Below are 25,009 nucleotides of genomic sequence, written 5' to 3' on the forward strand. Positions count from 1 at the left end.
CATTTATTCTTTCAGTGAAATACGGAACCGTTCCGTATTTTATCTAACGGATGGCATCCCTAAGTCTAAATATTGCTGTTACATTGAACAACCTTCAATGTTATGTCATAATTACGTAAAATTCTGGCAAATTAGTTCGCAATGAGCAAGGTGGCCCAAACTGTTGCATATAGCCCGACTCTGTGTGCAATGAACGCAAGAGAAGTGACAATTTCCCCTGGTTAATATTGCCTGCTAACCTTTCTTTTAGCTAAATATGCATGTTTGAAAATATATACTTCTGTGTATTGATTTTAAGAAAGGGATTGATGTTTATGGTTAGGTGCACGTTGGAGCAACGACAGTCCTTTTTCGCGAATGCGCACCGCATCGATTATATGCAACGCAGGACACGCTAGATAAACTAGTAATATCATCAACCATAACTAGTGATTATGATTGATTGATTTATTGTTTTTTATAAGCTAAGTTTAATGCTAGCTAGCAACTTACCTTGGCTTCTTACTGCATTCACGTAACAGGCAGGCTCTTGTGAGGAATGTGGTTAGAGCATTGGACTAGTTAACCGTAAGGTTGCAAGATTGAATCCCTGAGCTGACAAGGTAAAAATCTGTCGTTCTGCCCCTGAACAAGGCAGTTAACCCACCGTTCCTAGGCCGTCATTGAAAATAAGAATGTGTTCTTAACTGACTTGCCTAGTTAAATAAAGGTGTAAAAAATAAAAATCTGCAAAATCGGTGTCCAAAAATACCGATTTCCGATTGAAGGCTTTGAAAAGACTGAGCAACGCAGAGCAGCCAGACCCAGGGTTATGCACAGGTAATATACTGACAGGAGGAGAGACCAGGGGAAGGAGGGTTGAGGGGATGAAGGATGACAGATGGCGAGAGAGACAAGGTAACCCTCCTGTCATCCTGGTGGAGTAGGGATGGAGGGATGGAGAGAAATAGGAAGTGCCCAGAAAGAGGACACTCTGACAGACAGCTAGAGAGGTGGAATATAGAATGTTGGAGAAGACAGGATCCAGACCTCAGTCTTCAACATGCTGAGAAAGTTATTTTTTTAACCACACTGTGGCCCATATTGGGTTCTACCAGGCTACATATCAATAGCCACTTTTAATATAGAACTCAATCCATCCTATACTTTATATAGCATACAAAAGCATGGACTGTTTATTGTGTTCTCAATAAACTTACCTGGCGAAATAAAGGAAATTGGATTTTTAAAATCTAAAATAGTGTCTATGTGAGTGTGTTTGACTATGCTCTCTCTCTCTCTCTAATACAGTAACACTCCTGATCTTGACTGGGTCATTGGAGTTCCCCGGGGTGTGGAGTGAGGAGAGGAGATCCTGCAACCCCCCGCTGAGAGATAGAGGGGGAGGTTTAGTGTGTAGTGTAGGGGTACCTGAGATAGAGAGAGGGGGCCATTGGGAGTACCTGGCCACCACCAAAGAAGAGTACAAACAGTACATGTTGATCAGGTGACCCTCCCAAGGGAGTCTGAGATACACCGATTCTTCTCAGATTTATCTCTCTGTATTTATTTATCTGCTTGCCCACTGTCTCACCGTCACACACACAAATATCTCAGCACACGCACGCACAGACAAACACACGCACCTGCCCACAGTCTCACAGTCTACGACTAGGCTGATAACTAGGCTAATCTCACTTCACTCAACATCAAAAGTTCAGACACATATCAGAAAGATGTTGTTGTGCATCTTAATTTTTCCAATCGGTGTGTAAGAGAACAGCTTTGAGCCAGAGTTTCCTTAAAAGATTCCAAAGGAAGAGCTATTATTTTAACTGGTTTCGTTTTCATGGTTTGATGTTAATTGTTGCCCCATTCTCATCTCAATTTTGTCTGGCCATTGACTTTACCGCTGAATGTTATATGAATTGAATACATACAGTGCATTCGGAAACTATTCAGACCCCTTGACTTTTTCCTGTAAGGGGTGCGTACTGAGGGCAGAGAAGTCAGGCGCAGGAGAGCAAAAACTGTGTTACAACGGCGCAGTTTAATAATCACCATAAACAGAACAATCAATACAAATGGGTACAAAACCCGTTACACACCAGCATAACGTGCACAAGCATTTACAATAAACAATTCCAGACAAGGACATGGGGGGAACAGAGGCTTAAATACACAGCATGTAATGAGGGAATTGAAACCAGGTGTGTAAGACAAGACAAATTTAAAAATTAAAAGTGGATCGATGATGGCTAGAAGACCGGCGACGCCGATCGCCGCCCGAACAAGGAGAGGAACCAACTTCGGTGGAAGTCGTGACATTTCCAAATGTTGTTACATTACAGCTTTATTCTAAAATTGATACAATTTTATTTTTTCTTCATCAATCTAAACACAAAACCCCATAATGACAAAGCAAAAATATGCTTTTAGTAATATCACATTTACATAAATATTCAGACCCTTTACTCAGTACTTTGTTGAAGCACCTTTGGCAGCAATTACAGCCTTGAGTCTTATTGGGTATGAAGCTATAAGCTTGGCACACCTGTATTTGGGGAGTTCTCTTCTCTGCAGATCCTCTCAAGCTCTGTCAAGTTGAATGGGGAGCGTCACAGTCAAGGGGTCTGAATACTTTCCAAATGCACTGTATATCCCCTAACTTATTGCCCTTGTACAGTGTCCGATGAGCATAATGCTGCTTTCGATAATTTTTGTATATTTAATTTTGAGGATTTCATTATCAAGTTCTGCACAAGCAACCTTTAATATTAATACAGCAGTGGAGGCTGCTGAGGGGAGGACGGCTCATAATAATGGATGGAACGGAGCGAATGGAATGGCATCAAACACATGGAAACCACGTTTGATGTATTTGATACCATTCTACCGATTCCGATCCAGTCATTACCACGAGCCCGTCCTCCCTTATTAGGGTGGCACCAACCTCCTGTGTAATACAGGTAAAGAGAATAAACAGGTTGTCTAAGAAGCCTTTGTTTGGCTAGCAGAAAGCAACAGTATGAACAGCTTGAGAGAGAGAGAGGGAGAGAGAGATACAATAACCTGACACCCTCAGCACACAGGGGGACAAACACCTGACAAACACAGGTGACAGCATTCCCTAGGCACAACTATGACAACATAACAAACAAAAACGGATATGTACATAGTCAATGGTAGGCTTCGAGGGGACTCCTATGGTAGATACACCTATAGCTCATCTCTTGGCAGTAGTACTGTAGACTACTTTATCACCGACCTCAACCCAGAGTCTCTCAGAGCGTTCACAGTCAGCCCACTGACACCCCTATCAGACCACAGCAAAATCACAGTCTACTTGAACAGAGCAATACTCAATCACGAGGCATCAAAGCCAAAGGAACTGAGTAACATTAAGAAATGCTATCGATGGAAGGAATGCAGTTTGGAAACCGACCAAAAAACTATTAGGCAACAACAAATTCAATCCCTTCTAGACAATTTCCTGGGTAAAACATTCCACTGCAATAGTGAAGGTGTAAACTTGGCAGTAGAAAATCTAAACAATATATTTGACCTCTCAGTTTCCTTATCAAATCTAAAAATCTCAAATAGAAAACCAAAGAAAATGAACAACAATGACAAATGGTTTGATGAAGAACGCAAAAATCTAAGAAAAAAATTGAGAAACCTGCCCAACTAAAAACATAGAGACCTAGAAAACCTGAGTCTACGCCTTCACTATGGTGAATCACTAAAACAATACAGAAATACACTATGGAAAAAGAAGGAACAGCACGTCAGAAATCAGCTCAATGTAATTGAAGAATCCATAGACTCTAACCACATCTGGGAAAATTGGAAAACACTAAACAAACAACAACACAAAGAATTATCTATCCACAATGGAGATGTATGGGTAAACCACTTCTCCAATCTTTTTGGCTCTATAACAAAGAACAAAGAGCAAAAACATATACATGATCAAATACAAATCTTAGAATTAACTATTAAAGACTACCAGAACCCACTGGATTCTCCAATTACCTTGAACGAGTTACAGGACAAAATAAAAACCCTCCAACCCAAAAAGGCCTGTGGTGTTGATGGTATCCTTAATGAAATGATCAAATATACAGACGACAAATTCCAAATTGGCTATACTAAAACTCTTTAACATCATACTTAGCTCTGGCATCTTTCCCAATATTTGGAACAAAGGACTGATCATCCCAATCCACAAAAGTGAGACAAATTTGACCCCAATAACTACCGTGAAATATGCGTCAACAGTAACCTTGGGAAAATCCTCTGCATTATCATTAACAGCAGACTCGTACATTTCCTCAATGAAAACAATGTACCGAGCAAATGTCAAATTGGCTTTTTACCAAATTACCGTACAACAGACCATGAATTCACCCTGCACACCCTAATTGACAACCAAACAATCCAAAACAAAGGCAAAGTCTTCTCATGCTTTGTTGATTTCAAAAAAGCCGTCGACTCAATTTGGCATGAGGGTCTGCTATACAAATTGATGGAAAGTGGTGTTGGGGATAAAACATACGACATTATAAAATCCATGTACACAAACAACAAGTGTGCAAAAAACACAAACATTTCTTCACACAGGGTCGTGGGGTGAGACAGGGATGCAGCTTAAGCCCCACCCTCTTCAACATATACATCAACGAATTGGCGCGGGCACTAGAAAAGTCTGCAGCACCAGGCCTCACCCTACTAGAATCCCAAAGTCAAATGTCTACTGTTTGCTGATGATCTGGTGCTTCTGTCACCAACCAAGGAGGGCCTACAGCAGCACCTAGATCTTCTGCACAGATTTTGTCAGACCTGGGCCCTGACAGTAAATCTCAGTAAGACAAAAATAATGGTGTTCCAAAAGAGGTCCAGTCGCCAGGACCACAAATACAAATTCTATCTAGACACTGTTGCCCTAGAGCACACACAAATTACACATACCTTGGCCTAAACATCAGCGCCATAGGTAACTTCCACAAAGCTGTGAACAATCTGAGAGACAAGGCAAGAAGGGCATTCTATGCCATCAAAAGGAACATACATTTCAACATACCAATTAGGATCTGGCTAAAAATACTTGAATCAGTCATAGAGCCCATTGCCCTTTACGGTTGTGAGGTCTGGGGTCCGCTCACCAACCAAGACTTCACAAAATGGGACAAACACCAAATTGAGACTCTGCATGCAGAATTCTACAAAAATATCCTCCGTGTACAACGTAGAACACCAAATAATGCATGCAGAGCAGAATTAGGCCGATATCCACTCATTATCAAATATAGAAAAGAGCTGTTAAATTCTACAACCACTTAAAAGGAAGCGATTCCCAAACCTTCCATAACAAAGCCATCACCTACAGAGAGATGAACCTGGAGAAGAGTCCCCTAAGCAAGCTGGTCCTGGGGCTCTGTTCACAAACACAAACACACCCCACAGAGCCCCAGGACAGCAGCACAACTGGACCCAACCAAATCATGAGAAAACAAAAAGATAATTACTTGACACATTAGAAAGAATTAACAAAAAAACAGAGCAAACTAGAATGCTATTTGGCCCTAAGAGTACACAGTGGCAGAATACCTGTCCACTGTGACTGACCCAAACTTAAGGAAAGCTTTGACTATGTACAGACTTAGTGAGCATAGCCTTGCTATTGAGAAAGGCCGCCGTAGACAAACCTGGCTCTCAAGAGAAGACAGGCTATGTGCACACTGCCCACAAAAGGAGGTGGAAACTGAGCTGCACTTCCTAACCTCCTGTCCAACGTATGACCATATTAGAGATACATATTTCCCTCAGATTACACAGATCCACAAAGAATTCTAAAACAAATCCAATTTTGATAAACTCCCATATCTACTGGGTGAAATTCCAGTGTGCCATCACAGCAGCAAGAGTTGTGACCTGTTGCCACAAGAAAAGGGCAACCAGTGAAGAACAAACACCATTGTAAATACAACCCATATTCATTTTCCCTTGTGTACTTTAACTATTTGTACATTGTTACAACACTGTATATATATATATATATAATATGACATTTGTAATGTCTTTATTGTTTTGAAACTTCTGTATGTATAATGTTTACTGTTAATTTTATTGTTTATTTCACCTTTCTATATTATCTACCTCACTTGCTTTGGCAATGTTAACATGTTTCCCATGCCAATAAAGCTCCTTGAATTGAATTGAATTGAATTGAATTGAATTGAGAGAGAGAGCGAGAGAGCGAGCGATTGTGAGACTGAACTTAATTGCAGTGACATGACATTCTCATGCTGTTATTATTTACACTACACCCCAGAGGGAGGAAGGAGCGGGCTCAGGCTGCCTCAGAGTGCCTCCTCTCTGGGTTGGCAGAGTGAGCTATCCCCTGGGGTGAACCTGCTGGAGCTGCCAGCTTTGTTTCATGTTGGAGCAGGTTTGGGGGTTCAAGGAATCAGAGTGTAGGAGAAAGTTTAGAAAACAGTGGCACAAAGGTGGGGTTGCAATCCCAGGACACTGACTGTCAAAATGTCCCTGCAGCTGTGATATTTTGACACACACAGTCTCATCAGTGTGGTGCAGAGAGACACTAGGGGCCAATTACAGTGTGAATATAATATACTGCTCTACGATTATTTACTGGTGGATATGTTTATTAGTCTGACTTCCCCTACTCCCTTCTCTCTTCCCTTACCTCTCCTCTATCAACCTCTCCTACTCTCTCTCCTCCTCTCCTCTCCTCGCTTTCAACTCCTACCTCTGAGCAGTTGACTGCCTCCATGGCTATCTTAGTTTCCTAGTGAATACAGAAAAATAGGCTTGATGTTGCATAATTTACAAGAAGCTGAGGAGGGCTTGCATATGGGGATACTTCCCAAACTATCTCAATACATTCTCTGTTTCCAGTATGAAGGAAGTTAGAGGTAGTTTCGCGAGCCAAAACTAACTAGCAGTTACCATAGAATTCCAGCCATTGATGCACGAGTGGAGACATAAAAATGGTACCTACGAGTTTATCTGACTCTGGGGAAGTAGATAAAGCCCCCCAGGCAAAACCAAGTAAAGTAAAGTAAAGCCCCCCCCCCCCCGGCCAAACAATCCCTTAACGACACTGGGCCAATTGTGCGCCGCCCTATGGGACTGCCCGTTCACGCGGTTGTGACAGAGCCTGGGATTGAACCCGGGTAGTGACGCCTCAAGCACTGCGATGCCTTAGACCGCTGCGCCACTTGGAAGGCCCCTTAGTGGCTGCTTCTTAACTGAAAGCCCCAAAGACAGGACCCTGCACTGCATTCTGCAGACAGGACTCACCTGCAGGCGATGGAGTACTACTGCTGCTGGAGGGCTGCTGGACCTGCAGCCTCAGAGCCGGGGGAGAAGCCCGTCGGTTAGCCAGGGGCAGAGCGCTGATGACCGAGGGGAACAGGAAGGGGTACACCCCAACCCCAGGCCTGTACCGCCTCATTTGGACGAGCTGGGGCCCAGGACTGGGGGAGCGTGGTGGTCGGGGCTGGGGGCTAGTGGAGCGGGGCCGGGCCCAACTGGCTGTCTTCATTCTAGAGATGGACAGAGCGGAGTGAGGACTGGAGCGAAGGGCAAGATGGGGGTGGAGGACCTCGGCTGCACCTCTGCTGAGAGGGTGCGGACTGCTTCACAGGGGGGTTGGGAGGCCATCCGGGTGGGGTGGGACCCAGACAGAGGTTACTGTTACTGGGGTAGGCTCTGTGGGGCAAGCCCCTTCCTGGTCCTCCTTGGATGCATTCTGGATAATATTGGAGACTTGGTCCAGGGTACACGTCTTGTTCATTTACAGTCTGAGTCATTTAACCAATAATTCACCAAGGATCTGGAATAGAGACACACAAAAGAGAGAAAACTGTTAGAGAGTTTATAGTAAGCACGGTGGGTGTAGAAAACACGACATGTCTAGAAAATTCCTCTTCTCCTGAAAAAATTCCTCTTATGGAGTACATATGGCACTGATTGAATCAGACTTTACAGAAAAGTTTGTAAAGCAGGTGCACTCAATGTAAGCATTAAAACATATTATATTTACTTATATTTACTTGGACTTCATGCCTGTGGGTCCTAGAAAAGCACTACATACATGGGCGCAACGTTCAGAATGAGGGGACATGTCCCTCCCCACATTCATAAATTGTTTATTTTTATTTTTATTGTGTTTATTTTTTATTTAACCAGGTAGGCTAGTTGAGAACAAGTTCTCATTTACAACTGCGACCTGGCCAAGATAAAGCAAAGCAGTGCGACACAAACAACAGAGTTACACATGGAATAAACAAACATGCAGTCAATAATACAATAGAAAAGGTCTATATACCGTGTGTGCAAATGAGGTAGGATAAGGGAGGTAAGGCAATAAAGAGGCCATAGTGGCAAAATAATTACAATATAGCAATTAAACACTGGAGTGATAGATGTGCAGAAGATGAGTGTGTAAGAAGAGATACTGGGGTGCAAAGGATATATATATTTTTTTTAATAACAGGATGGGGGAGGAGGTAGTTGAAAGGGCTATTTACAGATGGGCTATGTACAGGTGCAGTGATCTGTGAGCTGCTCTGACAGCTGGTGGTTAATAACCTCTTGAAACTAGGGGGCACTATTTTTATTTTTGGAAAAATAACGTTCCCATAGTAAACCGCCTATTTCTCAGGACCAGATGCTAGAATATGCATATAATTGACAGTTTAGCATAGAAAACACTCTAAAGTTTAATAAAAATATTGTCTGTGAGTATAACAGAACTGATATTGCAGGCGAAATCCTGAGAAAAATCCAATCAGGAAATGACTTATTTTGAAACCCCTGTCTTTCTATGCATCCCTATTGCCCATTGAAAGGGATATCAACCAGATTCCTTTTTCTGTGGCTTCCCTAAGGCGTCTACAGCCTTTAGACGTAGTTTCAGGCCTTTATTTTGAAGAATGAGCGTAAATGACTACATTGCGTCAGTGGCCAGCTGAGGGCTCTGAGTGATTCTTGCGTAAAAGACAGAGGTAGTCATTTTTCCTCTCTCTCCTACTGAAAAGCCAATTGTCCCGGTTGATATATTATCGAATAGATATTTGAAAAGCACCTTGAGGATTGATTATAAAAAAAAGTTTGCCATGTTTCTGTCGATATTATGGATATAATTTGGAATTGTCGTGTTGTCGTGACCGCTATTTCCGGTGGATTTCTCAACATAACGTGACCAACAAAAGGAGGTATTTTGGGTATAAAAATCATCTTTATGGAACAAAAGGAACATTTGCTGTCTAACTGGGAGTCTCGTCAGTGAAAACATCCGAAGATCATCAAAGGTAAACAGTTAATTTAATTGCTTTTCTGATTTTCGTGACCAAGCTTCCTGCTGCTAGCTGGACATAATGCTATGCTAGGCTATCGATAAATTTACACAAACGCTTGTCTTGCTTTGGCTGCAAAGCATAATTTCAAAATCTGAGATTACAGGGTGATTAACAAAAGGCTAAGCTGTGTTTCACTATATTTCACTTGTGATTTCATGAATATGAATATTTTCCAGTAATATTTTTTGACCGTTGCGCTATGCTAATTAGTGTAGTTGACAATTCTCGAGGATCCAAGATGGGTAGTTCCAAGAGGTTAAAACTAGTGAGGGAGATATGAGTCTCCAGCTTCAGTGATATTTGCAGTTCGTTCCAGTCACTGGGAGCAGAGAACTGGATGGAAAGGTGGCCAAAGGCTTTGGGGGTAGCCAGTGAGATAAACCCGCTGGAGCGCGTGCTACGGGTGGGTGCTGCTATGGTGACTAGTGAGCTGAGATAAGGTGGGGCTTTACCTAGTAAAGACTTCTAGATGACCTGGAGCCAGTGGGTTTGGCGACGAATACGAAGCTGATGGCACTGTGATAGACCGCATCCAATTTGTTGAGTAGAGTGTTGGAGGCTATTTTGTAAACGACACCACCGATGTCAAGGATCGGTAGGATAGTCAGTTTTACGAGGGTATGTTTGGCAGCATAAGTGAAGGATGCATTGTTGCGAAATAGGTAGCTGATTCTAGAATTATTGTTGGATTGGAGATGCTTAATGTGAGTCTGGAAGGAGAGTTTAGTCTAACCAGACACCTAGGTATTTGTAGTTTTCCACATATTCTAAGTCAGAACTGTCCAGAGTAGTGATGCTGGACGGGCGGGCAGGTGTGGGCAGCGATCGGATGAAGAACAGGCATTTTGTTTTACTTGCATTTAAGAGCAGTTGGAGGCACCAGAAGGAGAGTTGTATGGCATTGAAGCTTGTCTGTTGGTTAGTTAACACAGTGTCCAAAGAAGGGCCAGATGTATACAAAATGGTGTCGTATGTCTAGAGGTGGATCAGACAATCACCAGCAGCAAGAGCAACATCATTGATGTATACAGAGAAAAGAGTCGGCCCAAGAATTGAACCCTGTGGCACCCCCATAAAGACTGCCAGAGGTCCGGACAACAGGCCCTTCGATTTGACACACTGAACTCTGTCTGCGAAGTAGTTGGTGAACCAGACAAGGCAGTCATTTGAGAAACCAAGGCTGTTGAGTCTGCCGATAAGAATGTGGTGATTGACAGAGTTGAAAGCCTGGGCCAGGTCGATGAATACAGCTGCACAGTATTGTCTCTTATCGATGGCGGTTATGATATTGTTTAGGACCTTGAGCGTGGCTGAGGTGCACCAGTGACCAGCTCTGAAACCAGATTGCATAGCGGAGAAGGTACGGTGGGATTCGAAATGGTCGGTGATCTGTTTGTTTACTTGGCTTTCGAAGACCTTAGAAAGGCAGAGTGGGACAGATATAGGTCTGTAGCAGTTTGAGTCTAGAGTGTCTCCCCCTTTGTAGAGGGGGATGACCGCGGCAGCTTTTCAATCTTTGGGGATCTCAGAGGATATGAAAGAGAGGTTGAACAGGCTAGTAATAGGGGTTGCAACAATTTTGGCTGATAATTTTATAAAGAGAGGGTCCAGATTGTGTAGCCAGGCTGATTTGTAGGGGTCCAGATTTTGCAGCTGTCAGAACATCAGCTATCTGGATTTGGGTGAAAGACAAATGTGGGACGCTTAGGCAATCTGCTGTGGGGGGTGCAGGGCAGCTGACCGGGGTAGAGGTAGCCAGGTGAAAAACGCTTATTTAAATTCTCAATTATCATGGATTTATCGGTGGTGGCAGTGTTTTCTAGCCTCAGTGCAGTGGGCAGCTGGGAGGGGTGCTCTTGTTCTCCATGGACTTTACAGTGTCCCAGAACTTTTTTGAGTTAGTGCAACAGGATGCAAATTTCTGCTTGAAAAAGCAAGCCTTTGCTTTCCTAACTGCCTGTGCATATTGGTTCCTAACTTCCCTGAAAAGATGCATATCGCGGGGGCTATTCGATGCTAATGCAGTACGCCACAGGATGTTTTTGTGCTGGGCAAGGGCAGTCAGTTCTGGAGTAAACCAAGGGCTATATCTGTTCCTGGTTCTAGATTTTTTGAATGGGGCATGTTTATTTAAGATGGTGAGGAAAGCACTTTTAAAGAATAACCAGGAATCCTCTACTGTCGGAATGAGGTCAAGATCCTTCCAGGATACCCGGGCCAGGACGATTAGAAATGCCTGCTCGCTGAAGTGTTTCGGGGAGCGTTTGGCAGTTATGAGGGGTGGTCGTTTGACCGCAGACCCATAATGGACGAAGGCAATGAGGCAGTGATCACTGAGATCCTGGTTGAAGACAGCAGAGGTGTATTTGGAAGGCAGGTTGGTTAGGATAATATCAATCAGGGTGCCCGTGTTTACGGATTTGGGGTTGTACCTGGTAGGTTCATTGATAATTTGTGTGAAATTGAGGGCATCAAGCTTAGATTGTAGGATGGTTAATCATGTCCCAGGTTAGGTCACCTAAGAGCACGAGCTCTGAAGAATGATGGGGGCAATCAAGTCACATATGGTGTTCAGGGCACAGCTGGGGGCAGAAGGTGGTCTATAGCAAGCGACAACAGTGAGAGTCTTGTTTCTGGAAAGGAGGATTTTTAAAAGTAGAAGCTCAAATTGTTTGGGCACAGTCCTGGATAGTAAGACAGAACTCTGCAGGCTATCTCTGCAGTAGATTGCAACTCCGCCCCCTTTTGGCAGTTCTATCTTGTTGGAAAATGTTATAGTTAGGGGTGGAAATTTCAGGGGTTTTGGTGGTCTTCCTAAAACTAGGATTCAGACACGGTTAGGACTTAAGGGTTGGCAGAGTGTGCTTAACCTCTCTGATCTCCCCATCCCGGATCCGGTATCAGGAATACAGACTCAAGCTCATTACCATAACGCAACGTTAACTATTCATGAAAATCGCAAATGAAATGAAATAAATATGCCATCTCTCAAGCTTAGCCTTTTGTAAACAACACTGTCATCTCAGATTTTCAAAATATGCTTCTCAACCATAGGAAAACAATAATTTGTGTAAAAGTAGCTAGCTAGCGTAGAATTTAGCGTTAGCATTAGCGTTAGCATCCAGCACGCAACATTTCAACAAAAACATAAAAGCCTTCAAATAAAATAATTTACCTTTGAAGAACTTCTGATGTTTTCAATGAGGATACTCTCAGTTAGATAGCAGATGCTCAGTTTTTCCAAAAAGATTCTTTGAGTATTAGAAATAGCTCCGTTTTATACATCACATTTGGCTACCAAAAAAAAACGAAAATTCAGTCCTCAAAACGCGAACTTTTTTCCAAATTAACTCCATAATATCGACTGAAAACATGGCAAACGTTGTTTAGAATCAATCCTCAAGGTGTTTTTCACATATCTCTTCATTGATATATCGTTCTTGGAAGCATGGTTTCTCCCCTCAATCAAATGGAAAAGTACAAGCAGCTGGCAATTGCGCACCGAATTCCACGCAGGACACCAGGCGGACACTTGGAAAATGTAGTCTCTTATGGTCAATCTTCCCATGATATGCCTACAAATACGTCACAATGCTGCTAACACCTTGGGGGAACGACAGAAAGTGTAGGCTCATTCCTTGCGCAATCACAGCCATATAAGGAGACAATGGAAAACAGAGCTTCAGAAATTCTGCTCATTTCCTGGTTGACGCATCATCTTGGTTTCGCCTGTAGAATGAGTTCTGGGGCACTTACAGACAATATCTTTGCAGATTCTGAAACTTCAGAGTGTTTTCTTTCAAAAACTGTCAAGAATATGCATAGTCGAGCATCTTTTCGTGACAAAATATCGCGCTTAAAACGGGAACGTTTTTTATCCAAAAATGAAATAGCGCCCCTAGAGATCAAAGAGGTTAAGCAGTGAATAAAACAAACTCAGGGAGGAGGCTTCTAATGTTAACATGCATGAAACCAAAGTTTTGTACGGTTACAGAAGTCAGCAAAAGAGAGCGCCTGGGGAATGGGAATTGGAGCTAGGCACTGCAGGGCCTGGATTAACCTCTACATCACTACAGGAGGAGTAGGATAAGGGTATAGCAAAATACTATAAGAACTGGTCGTCAAGTACGTTCGGAACAGAGAGTAAAAGGAGCAGGTTGCCTTGAATAGATTCAAGGCATAATGTACAGACAAAGGTATGGTAGGATGTGAACACAGTGGAGGTAAACCTATGCATTGAGTGACAATGAGAGCAATATTGTCTGTAGAAACATCATTTAAACCAGGTGTGTTCACCGCATGTGTGGGAGGTGGAACTAAAGGGTTAGCTAAGGCGTATTGAGCAGGGCTAGAGGCTCTACAATGAAATAAGGCAATAATTACTAACCAAAACATCAATGGACAAGGCATTTTGACATTAGGGAGAGGCATGCGTAGCTGGAGACACGGCAATTCAGACAGGGCCGGGGCCGGGCTAGAAGGCTAGCAGATGGGTCTTAGAGGGACGTCGCGACAGAAGAAGTCAGTTGTAGCCCCTTTGTGCGGTTACTTCGGCAGATCAGTCATGATGGATCAGCAGGGCTCCGTGTAGTAAAAGGGTCCAGGCCAATTGGCTGATGGACTTCTTCAGCTAAAAGTCTGGTGTACTCTAGACTAGGCTAGTGGGCCGTGGCTAGCAGGCTACCAGATGGGCATTCAGGGGACGTCGCGGCGGGGGAGCCAGTTGAAAAAAACCCTCGGGCAGATTACATCGGTAGTACAAGGACCCAAGGAGAGGCTGATGGACCTCTTCAGCTAGCCGAGAGATGGCCTTAGCATAGGCTAGCTCCAGGCTAATTGGTGCTTGTGTTGGGATAGAGACGTTAGCTAGGAGAAGCCATCAGATAGCAGCTAGCTAACTGCGATGATCCAGGTGAAGAGGTTCAGAGCTTGCGGTAGGAATCCGGGGAAATGGAGAATAAGAAGTCCGCTACGCTCTGGGTTGAATCGCGTTGTGCAGACTGGCAGGAGTTGTCCAGGTTAACGGTTAGCTGATGACCGCTAGCAGTGGCTAGCTAGTAGCTAGTTATCTGGCTAGCTTCTGTTGGGGGTTCCGGTTCTGAAGTAAAGAAAATAGCAGATCCATACCACATGGGGTGAGGCAAGTTGTCGGAGAGTATGTTGAAGCTGGGCTTAAGAAAAAATATTTGTAAAATATATGAAGAAAAAGATATATACACCGGACACGACAAGACGAAGACGCCTAACTGCTACGCCATCTTGGAAGAGAACCTTTTTGTCCCCCCCTCCAGTTTAATTATTGGAATATGATACAAAACTGGGCAACGGTGTGCTTTAGGACCATGCAAACGCCTCCGAGTGGTCCGGTAGGCTGTTTGGAGTGTTTATCCGACTAGATTTAGGACCACGCGAACACCACAGAGCAGGCTGACAAGCTGTGTGAAGGCAAAGCTTCTGGAAGACTGGCTGGACCAGCACAAGAGAGTTTAAAATAGTGTGTATCTGTTGCGCTCTTTCACCGAGTTGTAAAAGGAAGCGGAACAGAAACTGGCTACTCTTTAGTTGACTGATGTAGCTGGCAAGGTAACGGCTGTTTAACTTAAACAAAAAACAACGTAAGCTAATATTTCATCCCCTCTCGACTGAGGTGAATGGATAATCTATGCTAGTGAGTAGCTAACCCAGCCAGGTCAGCTCTAGCCTCTAGTTATCTGTCAGATAGTAATAATAGCCACCTCATTTCACTATCTAACAGCAATTGTTTGTATGGAAATGTTTTGTAGCCTTTGTTTTGTAATGTTTCAGAAGTAAATGAACTTGGCAAGCTTTGGCCAGTTGATGTACCGTTAGAGAGAGCTGGCTGGCGAAAAGTTGGCTTACGTTAGCTATTATTTTTGCCTCAATCAAACTAGACCTGAATATTTAGGCCTATTACTAGGCAATGTAGTAAACTATAGCCTAATCATAGGCCTATTTAGGAAGTACATTTTCCTTGGAAAGCTAAAGGCCCTGTGCTTTCTGCCCATATATACATAGGCTATAGCCTACTCTATTTAATTGAGACCACGCACACCTGATCTCACAGGTATGGCAACTGAACTGGAAGCAGCAACAATGATGATAGCGACACTTGCTACATTTTATATACTCCTGACCGCTAGCAGTGGCTAGCTAGTAGCTAGTTATCTGGCTAGCTTCTGTTGGGGGTTCCGGTTCTGAAGTAAAGAAAATAGCAGATCCATACCACATGGGGTGAGGCAAGTTGTCGGAGAGTATGTTGAAGCTGGGCTTAAGAAAAAATATTTGTAAAATATATGAAGAAAAAGATATATACACCGGACACGACAAGACGAAGACGCCTAACTGCTACGCCATCTTGGAAGAGAACCTTTTTGTCCCCCCCTCCAGTTTAATTATTGGAATATGATACAAAACTGGGCAACGGTGTGCTTTAGGACCATGCAAACGCCTCCGAGTGGTCCGGTAGGCTGTTTGGAGTGTTTATCCGACTAGATTTAGGACCACGCGAACACCACAGAGCAGGCTGACAAGCTGTGTGAAGGCAAAGCTTCTGGAAGACTGGCTGGACCAGCACAAGAGAGTTTAAAATAGTGTGTATCTGTTGCGCTCTTTCACCGAGTTGTAAAAGGAAGCGGAACAGAAACTGGCTACTCTTTAGTTGACTGATGTAGCTGGCAAGGTAACGGCTGTTTAACTTAAACAAAAAACAACGTAAGCTAATATTTCATCCCCTCTCGACTGAGGTGAATGGATAATCTATGCTAGTGAGTAGCTAACCCAGCCAGGTCAGCTCTAGCCTCTAGTTATCTGTCAGATAGTAATAATAGCCACCTCATTTCACTATCTAACAGCAATTGTTTGTATGGAAATGTTTTGTAGCCTTTGTTTTGTAATGTTTCAGAAGTAAATGAACTTGGCAAGCTTTGGCCAGTTGATGTACCGTTAGAGAGAGCTGGCTGGCGAAAAGTTGGCTTACGTTAGCTATTATTTTTGCCTCAATCAAACTAGACCTGAATATTTAGGCCTATTACTAGGCAATGTAGTAAACTATAGCCTAATCATAGGCCTATTTAGGAAGTACATTTTCCTTGGAAAGCTAAAGGCCCTGTGCTTTCTGCCCATATATACATAGGCTATAGCCTACTCTATTTAATTGAGACCACGCACACCTGATCTCACAGGTATGGCAACTGAACTGGAAGCAGCAACAATGATGATAGCGACACTTGCTACATTTTATATACTCCTATGTGATAAAGCTTACCTTTTAGGAGGACAATTTTCAAACAGAGACAAATAAATGGGCAATAAATACTTATTGAAAATTAAAAGGCTGCTTACCATAGTAGCCTAATCTACGTGTGCGTTGTGCCTTTTCTTTTTCAATGATGATTACATTTTTTGATTGCACTTCGACTCATGTGAGCGCCCTCCACTTCTTTTCATTATCAATATTTATTTACAGACACTGTGGTAAACTACAGTCTAATCATATTTAAGTTGATTTCATATTTAAGTTAACTGCCCATGTAGGCAGCCAACTCTATTTCAATGAGACCACACATACTAGGTGCACTTGAACTCTCACGCCCAACTAGGAGAGGTACTGTACGTAGGATACTGAAGTTGAAGCAGCAAATTCTGAGTGTGTGAATAATGCGAGAAATGTGCTTTTAATACAATAGCTAGGCTAACACATACAAAGCAGAAAGAGGACCATTCCATTTCAAAATAATCTGTGGGACAACAAAAACAGGATTGTGTTGAGGCACAGATCTGGGGAAGGGTACCAAAAAATGTATGCAGCATTGAAGATCCCAAGGAACACAGTTGCCTCAATCATTCTTAAATGGAAGAAGTTAGGAACCACCAAGACTCTTCCTAGAGCCGGCCGCCCAGCCAAACTGAGCAATCGGGGGAGAAGGGCCTTGGTCAGGGAGGTGACCAAGAACCCGATTGTCACTCTGACAAAGCTCCAGAGTTCCTCTGTGGAGATGGGAGAACCTTCTAGAAGGACAACCATCTATGCAGCACTCCACCAATCAGGCCTTTATGGTAGAGTGGCCAGACATCATGCTGTGGGGATGTTTTTCAGTGGCTGGGAAACTAGTCAGGATCGAGCGAAAGATGAACGGAGCAAAGTACAGAGATATCCTTGATGAAAACCTACTCCAGAGCGCTCAGGACCTCAGACTAGGGAGAAGATTCACCTTCCAACAGGACAACGACCCTAAGCACGCAAGTCTCTGAATGTCCTTGAGTACCCCAGCCAGAGCCCGGCCTTGAACCCGATCAAACATCTCTGGAGAGACCTGAAAATAGCTGCGCAGCAACACTCCCCATCCAACTTGACAGAGCTTGAGAGGATCTGCAGAGAAGAATGGGAGAAACTCCCCAAATGCAGGTGTGCCAAGATTGTAGCGTCATACCCAAGAATACACAAGGCTGTAATCGCTGCCAAAGGTGCTTCAACAAAGTACTGAGTAAAGGGTCTGAATACTTTTCTAAGTGTGATATTTAAGTTTTTGATTTTTAATACATTTGCAAAAATGTCTAAAAAACAGTTTTTTCTTTGTCATTATGGGGTATTGTGTGTAGATTAATGAGGGGAAAAAATGATTTAACAATTCTAGAATAAGGCTGTAATGAAACAAAATGTAGAATGCCTCATTTTAGGAGGATTAGATGGTGTCAGGGATCTCAGCAGGATCAGGGAAGACCAGTCTGTGAAAGAGATGAGGTGAATTTTTTCAGATACAATTTATTCTCTCTGTCCTGCAAACACAACTGAGTTGATAGAAGCTTTTCCCGATGACACAAAACATGTAAAACAAACATTTAAGGAAGACCTGGGAGACAATATTGATGAATGGATACATATGTTAGAATGCCCAGTCATGTTCACATAATCTCAGACATACAGTGCCTTGCGAAAGTATTCGGCCCCCTTGAACTTTGCGACCTTTTGCCACATTTCAGGCTTCAAACATAAAGATATAAAACTGTATTTTTTTGTGAAGAATCAACAACAAGTGGGACACAATCATGAAGTGGAACGACATTTATTGGATATTTCAAACTTTTTTAACAAATCAAAAACTGAAAAATTGGGCGTGCAAAATTATTCAGCCCCTTTACTTTCAGTGCAGCAAACTCTCTCCAGAAGTTCAGTGAGGATCTCTGAATGATCCAATGTTGACCTAAATGACTAATGATGATAAATACAATCCACCTGTGTGTAATCAAGTCTCTGTATAAATGCACCTGCACTGTGATAGTCTCAGAGGTCCGTCAAAAGCGCAGAGAGCATCATGAAGAACAAGGAACACACCAGGCAGGTCCGAGATACTGTTGTGAAGAAGTTTAAAGCCGGATTTGGATACAAAAAGATTTCCCAAGCTTTAAACATCCCAAGGAGCACTGTGCAAGCGATAATATTGAAATGGAAGGAGTATCAGACCACTGCAAATCTACCAAGACCTGGCCGTCCCTCTAAACTTTCAGCTCATACAAGGAGAAGACTGATCAGAGATGCAGCCAAGAGGCCCATGATCACTCTGGATGAACTGCAGAGATCTACAGCTGAGGTGGGAGACTCTGTCCATAGGACAACAATCAGTCGTATATTGCACAAATCTGGCCTTTATGGAAGAGTGGCAAGAATAAAGCCATTTCTTAAAGATATCCATAAAAAAGTGTTGTTTAAAGTTTGCCACAAGCCACCTGGGAGACACACCAAACATGTGGAAGAAGGTGCTCTGGTCAGATGAAACCAAAATTGAACTTTTTGGCAACAATGCAAAACGTTATGTTTAGCGTAAAAGCAACACAGCTGAACACACCATCCCCACTGTCAAACATGGTGGTGGCAGCATCATGGTTTGGGCCTGCTTTTCTTCAGCAGGGACAGGGAAGATGGTTAAAATTGATGGGAAGATGGATGGAGCCAAATACAGGACCATTCTGGAAGAAAACCTGATGGAGTCTGCAAAAGACCTGAGACTGGGACGGAGATTTGTCTTCCAACAAGACAATGATCCAAAACATAAAGCAACATCTACAATGGAATGGTTCAAAAATAAACATATCCAGGTGTTAGAATGGCCAAGTCAAAGTCCAGACCTGAATCCAATCGAGAATCTGTGGAAAGAACTGAAAACCGCTGTTCACAAATGCTCTCCATCCAACCTCACTGAGCTCGAGCTGTTTTGCAAGGAGGAATGGGAAAAAATTTCAGTCTCTCGATGTGCAAAACTGATAGAGACATACCCCAAGCGACTTACAGCTGTAATCGCAGCAAAAGGTGGCGCTACAAAGTATTAACTTAAGGGGGCTGAATAATTTTGCACGCCCAATATTTCAGTTTTTGAATTGTTAAAAAAGTTTGAAATATCCAATAAATGTCGTTCCACTTCATGATTGTGTCCCACTTGTTGTTGATTCTTCACAAAAAAATACAGTTTTATATCTTTATGTTTGAAGCCTGAAATGTGGCAAAAGGTCGCAAAGTTCAAGGGGGCCGAATACTTTCGCAAGGCACTGTAAATTACTGCCGTTTAAGACCATCCATAGAATGTACTATATGCCAGTGAAACTGAATATCATGCACTCAGAAATTGTATTATTCTACTGGAGGTCTAAAACACAATAGGGGACAGATTTGCATATGTTGTGGTCTTGTGAAGGCTGGCGGAATTCTGGCAAAGAGTATGTTCTTTTATCTCAGCATGTCTACAGATTCTCCCTTCTCCCTGTTTTTGTTTGCTTGGAAATGTTGATACTGGAGACTTATCAGAAGAAACTGTATAACCTAGAATTTATAGTGGCTAATAACTGCATTACCATTAATTGGAAGGTTGGTTATCCTCCAACAATGTATGGAAGAAATGTCAAGTTATGTACAGCATCACTAGATTTGTTTTAAGATTACGGGCATAATGTGCAACGTTCATAAGCTCTAGATGCCTCATATGGAATACTGTACGACAAAAGGAGTCTGTATTGAAAACATGCCCAAGTCAGAGGAGATAGCTATTTAGGCAATCCCTAGATGCTGGGCTTCTCAGTCTTGGCCCTAGGTGTCTGCCGTACTGTTGTCACTCTGGCCTTGGCCTAACACGCCTGAAACCAATCATTTGTGTTTCACTAAGATCCTAAAGCTGAGTGGGGTGTGTTGGGTTGGGGCGCTACAGGGCCGTGGACACCTAGGGACAGGACGGGGTGTCCCAGCTATATTGTGTCCAAGTAAAAGAGCTCTTCAGTACTATTAGGGATATGATATGGATTATATGGAGGGTGTACTGTTTATGTGTGTTATTGTGTAGGTGTGTGGGTGTTATCGTTCAACTTTTGTTTCCCACACCTTTCACTTGAGACAAAAAAAAAGATGGGAAGGAAGCTGTATTTGGAAGAGAGTTGAGTTATTGACTAGACTGGTGGGGGTCAGGCGTGTAGGCGGCTCGGGGTGGCTGGGCGGTCTGGCTGAAATTTGATATAGAGGAGGTCTTAAAGTCCATCAAAAGTTGTCTTTGTACTTTATTTGTAAGAGTTGTTCATTTGTTAGGCTATTGGTTAAAAGGTGCAACACAATATTGATTATTTAATTATCATGGATCTAGTTCAGTCTTATCAATCACTTAAACATATTTAATAACATCTTACCTAGCTTGATGACTGTGGGCATTTTGGGTTATTGTCTATGTGAAGTTGCATGTCAGCACTCATGGTTTATAGCGTCACGTTCCTTTTGTTAGTTTGTTTAGTGTTCTTCGTGTAATAAAATAATGTATTCTTATCACGCTGGTCTCCTCGTTATGACGAACGTGACACACGATATAACCTCTCTGCAAATAGCACTGCTGTGTGATTTACAAGTCATAATCAATCGATGAATAATTAACAATAGTCTTAGCAATAATGTTTATTTAATTTACAACATGTAGAATTTATGGAGAATAGAAAGGTTAAGAGCTTTTGTGAAACATTATAGCACAGTTATATATGGCAGATAGAAATCAAAACCGGATGTTCCTCAGAGATAGATGGGAGGGGTTGAGTGGAGCTGAAGGATGGGACTAAAAAACAAACAAAAGATAACTATAGTAAAATATACTGTGTCCGTAAAATGTGTATGTATAGGCTGGAGGTAGAAGCCTAAATGTTGTTGTCCATTAGTTTACTCCAATTAGGGGAGGGGTGGTAGGGTTAGGTGAAAATAATAAAGTATATTATATTGGTAAAACAATATATTGGGGATTGGAAATTATGCACACAATTACATTGATGGAAGCCACAATCTGCAATATTACAGCTGATCTACCCCAGTTATGTCACCCCCACTTCTAAAACCAAAGTCTCACCCAACTATATAAACTCTATATAAAGAAACGTCTCTTTTTCAGGACCCTGTCTTCAAAGATAATTCGTAATTATGCAAATAACTTCACAGATCTTCATTGTAAAGGGTTTAAATACTGTTTCCCATGTTTGTTCAATGAACCATAAACAATTATTGAACATGAACCTGTGGAATGGTCATTAAGACACTAACAGCATTCAGACGGTAGGCAATTAAGGTCACAGTTATGAAAACTTAGGACACAAAAGAGGCCTTTCTACTGACTCTGAAAAACACCAAAAGAATGACGCCCAGGGTCCCTGCTCATCTGGGTGAACGTGCCTTAGGCATGCTGAAAGGAGACATGAGGACTGCAGATGTGGCCAGGGCATCCAAACATCACACCTGCGGGACAGGTACAGGATGGCAACAACAGCCCGAGTAACACCAGGAACGTACAATCCCTCCATCAGTGCTCAGACTGTCCGCAATAGGCTGAGAGAGGCTGGATTGAGGGGTTGTAGACCTGTTGTAAGGCAGGTCCTCACCAGACATCACCGGCAACGTCACCTATGGGCACAAACTCATCGTCGCTGGACCAGACAGGACTGGCAAAAAGTGCTCGAGTCGCAGTTTTGTCAGTGAAGAGCACTTTTCTCACCAGGGGTGATGGTCGGATTTGCGTTTATCATCGAAGGAATGAGCATTACACCGAGGTCTGTACTCTGGAGTGGGATCAATTTGGAGGTGGAGAGTCCGTCGTGGTCTAGGAAGGTGTCACAGCATCATCGGACTGAGCTTGTAGTCATTGCAAAAAATCTCAACACTATGCGTTAAAGGGAAGACATCCTCCTCCCTCATGTAGTACCCTTCCTGCAGGCTCAACCTGACATGACCCTCCAGCATGACAATGCCACCAGCCATATTGCTTGTTCTGTGCGTGATTTCCTGCAAGACAGGAATGTCAGTGTTCTGCCATGGCCAGCGAAGAGCCCAGATCTCAATACCATTGAGCACGCCTGGGACCTGTTGGATCGGAGGGTGAGGGCTATTCCCCCCAGAAATGTCCGGGAACTTGCAGGTGCCTTGGTGGAAGTGTGCAGTAACATCTTACAGCAAGAACTGGCAAATTTGGTGCAGTCCACGAGGAGGAGATGCAGTGCAGTACTTAAATTAAGGTATAGGGGACAGCATTTTCATTTTTGGATAAATAGCGTGCCCAATTTCAAATTCCTGCGACTCATGCCAAGAATATAAGATATGCATATTATTAGTAGATTTGGATAGAAACCACTCTGAAGTTTCTAAAACTGTTTGAATCATGTCTGTGAGTATAACAGAACTTATGTAGCAGGCAAAACTCCGAGGACTAAACCTCAGAATTTTATTTTTAGGTCTCTGTCTGTTCAGTGAGTTCTCATTGGGAAACAATATTTCTTAGGCACTTGTTTTCAGTTCCTGCCGCTTCCAATGGATGTCACCAGTCTTTGGAATTTGGTTGAGGTTATTCCTTTGTGCAATGAAGAAGTATGGCCATCTAGGAAATGGGTAACACCGTTGAGAGTTGCACAAGACTTGAAAAGTAGTGTTGGTTTGTTGTCTTCCTGTATTGAACACAGATAGACCCATCTTCAATTTGATCGATTATTAACATTTAAAAATACCTAAAGTTGTATTACAAAAGTAGTTTGAAATGTTTTGGCAAAGTTTACAGGAAACTTTTGAGATATTTTGTAGTGACGTTGAGCAATTTGGAAGCTGTTTTTTTTCTGGATCAAACACGCCAAATAAATGGACATTTTGGATATGGCTGGAATTAATCGAACAAAAGGACCAATTGTGATGTTTATGGGACATATTGGAGTGCCAACAAAAGAAGCTCGTCAAAGGCATGTTTTATATTTTATTTCTGCGTTTTGTGTAGCGCCTGCAGGGTTGAAATATGCTACTCTTTGTTTACGGTTGTGCTATCATCAGATAATAGCTTCTTATGCTTTCTCCGAAAAGCGTTTTTAAATTCTGACATGTTGGCTGGATTCACAACGAGTGTAGCTTTAATTTAGTATCTTACATGTCTGATTTTTATATAATTTTATTTGAATTTGCCGCGCTGCATTTTCCCTGGCTTTTGGCCAAGTGGGACGCAAGCGTCCCCTATACCATTAGAATTTAATGCAGCTGGTGGCCACACCAGATACTGACTGTTACTTCTGATTTTGGACCCCCCCCCCCCCCCTTGTTCAGAGACACATTATTCCATTCCTGTTAGTCACATGTCTGTGGAACTTGTCTCAGTTGTTGAATCTTGTTATGTTCATACAAATACTTCAGTTTGCTGACAATAAAACGCAGTTGACAGTGAGAGGACATTTCTTTTTTTGCTGAGTTTATAATACTGTACATTCAATATGCTATGATTGACTAGTAGTACTGGTGAACAGTGAGTGTTTATTTTCTGTTCAATACCAACTACTAACTCACATCAACCTCTCTTCAATGTTCTCTCCAACCAATGTTAATGGAAACTCATGCGCATATACTTCCGCTTTTCTGTTTCTCTACTTTCATCCTCCCATTCCTCTCAAGCACTTGCAGTTCTTCTTTCAGCAGGCATCCTTTGAGAGGAAATAGTTGAGATTTCAGTGAAAGAAAATTTATGTTCTCTCCAACCAATGTTAATGGCACTTACATAAGTAAATACTGTCCTTGAACTGCTGAATACTATCTAAGACTAGAATGATGTTTTTTCTCTCATCTTCTCATATCATCTTAATTTAGCCTTGAGCATCGATCGAGCGAACCTTCGAGTACCTTTTCATCTGTTCTAAATACAGAAAAAGATATAATAAAGTTCATCCTATGAGTAGATGGTTTTATAAATATATATATTTTTTTAAACAGACCAGGGACAAGAAAAAACATTGAAATAAGTTTGAAAAAAAAAGTGATTTACCCCATTTAAATCGGTCTGATTTCCAGCCCAAAGCCCTGGTCCTCATGCTGCTGGCTGCCTTTCCTCTGCTCTCCCTCCTCCCCAGTGTGTCTCCCTCTGGATGAGGAGTACTGTAGGAAACGAGTGGGGAGGAGCGGAGGTGTGGTGGAGGAGCCATCAGGCCCTAGTGCTATATCCTATTTAACAGAGTTATAAACTGCGGCAGGATAATGGAGGTCATAAGACACTAATCTGCAGTTAGGGTGCTGTTAATAATGAACGACATGGCTGACTGATAATGTCCCCTCCGTCGTCTTACTGTCTAGCCTGACCTGTCAGAGAGGGAGAGAG

General features: G+C 42.6%; 1 protein-coding gene across 1 annotated transcript in view; it reads right to left on the reverse strand.

Annotated features, from left to right (window-relative positions):
- The window catches only part of LOC139391919 (retinoic acid receptor beta-like), a 120,389-nt gene extending 112,840 nt beyond the window's left edge, over positions 1-7,549 (reverse strand). Inside the window, exon 1 of the mRNA XM_071139528.1 lies at positions 7,306-7,549. Within this exon, the coding sequence (XP_070995629.1) occupies positions 7,306-7,549 (244 nt within the window). The remainder of the gene's footprint in view (positions 1-7,305) is intronic.
- Between the last annotated feature and the right edge of the window lie 17,460 nt (positions 7,550-25,009).

The sequence above is a fragment of the Oncorhynchus clarkii genome, chromosome 32 (assembly GCF_045791955.1).
Source record: "Oncorhynchus clarkii lewisi isolate Uvic-CL-2024 chromosome 32, UVic_Ocla_1.0, whole genome shotgun sequence".
NCBI classification, from domain to species: domain Eukaryota; kingdom Metazoa; phylum Chordata; class Actinopteri; order Salmoniformes; family Salmonidae; genus Oncorhynchus; species Oncorhynchus clarkii.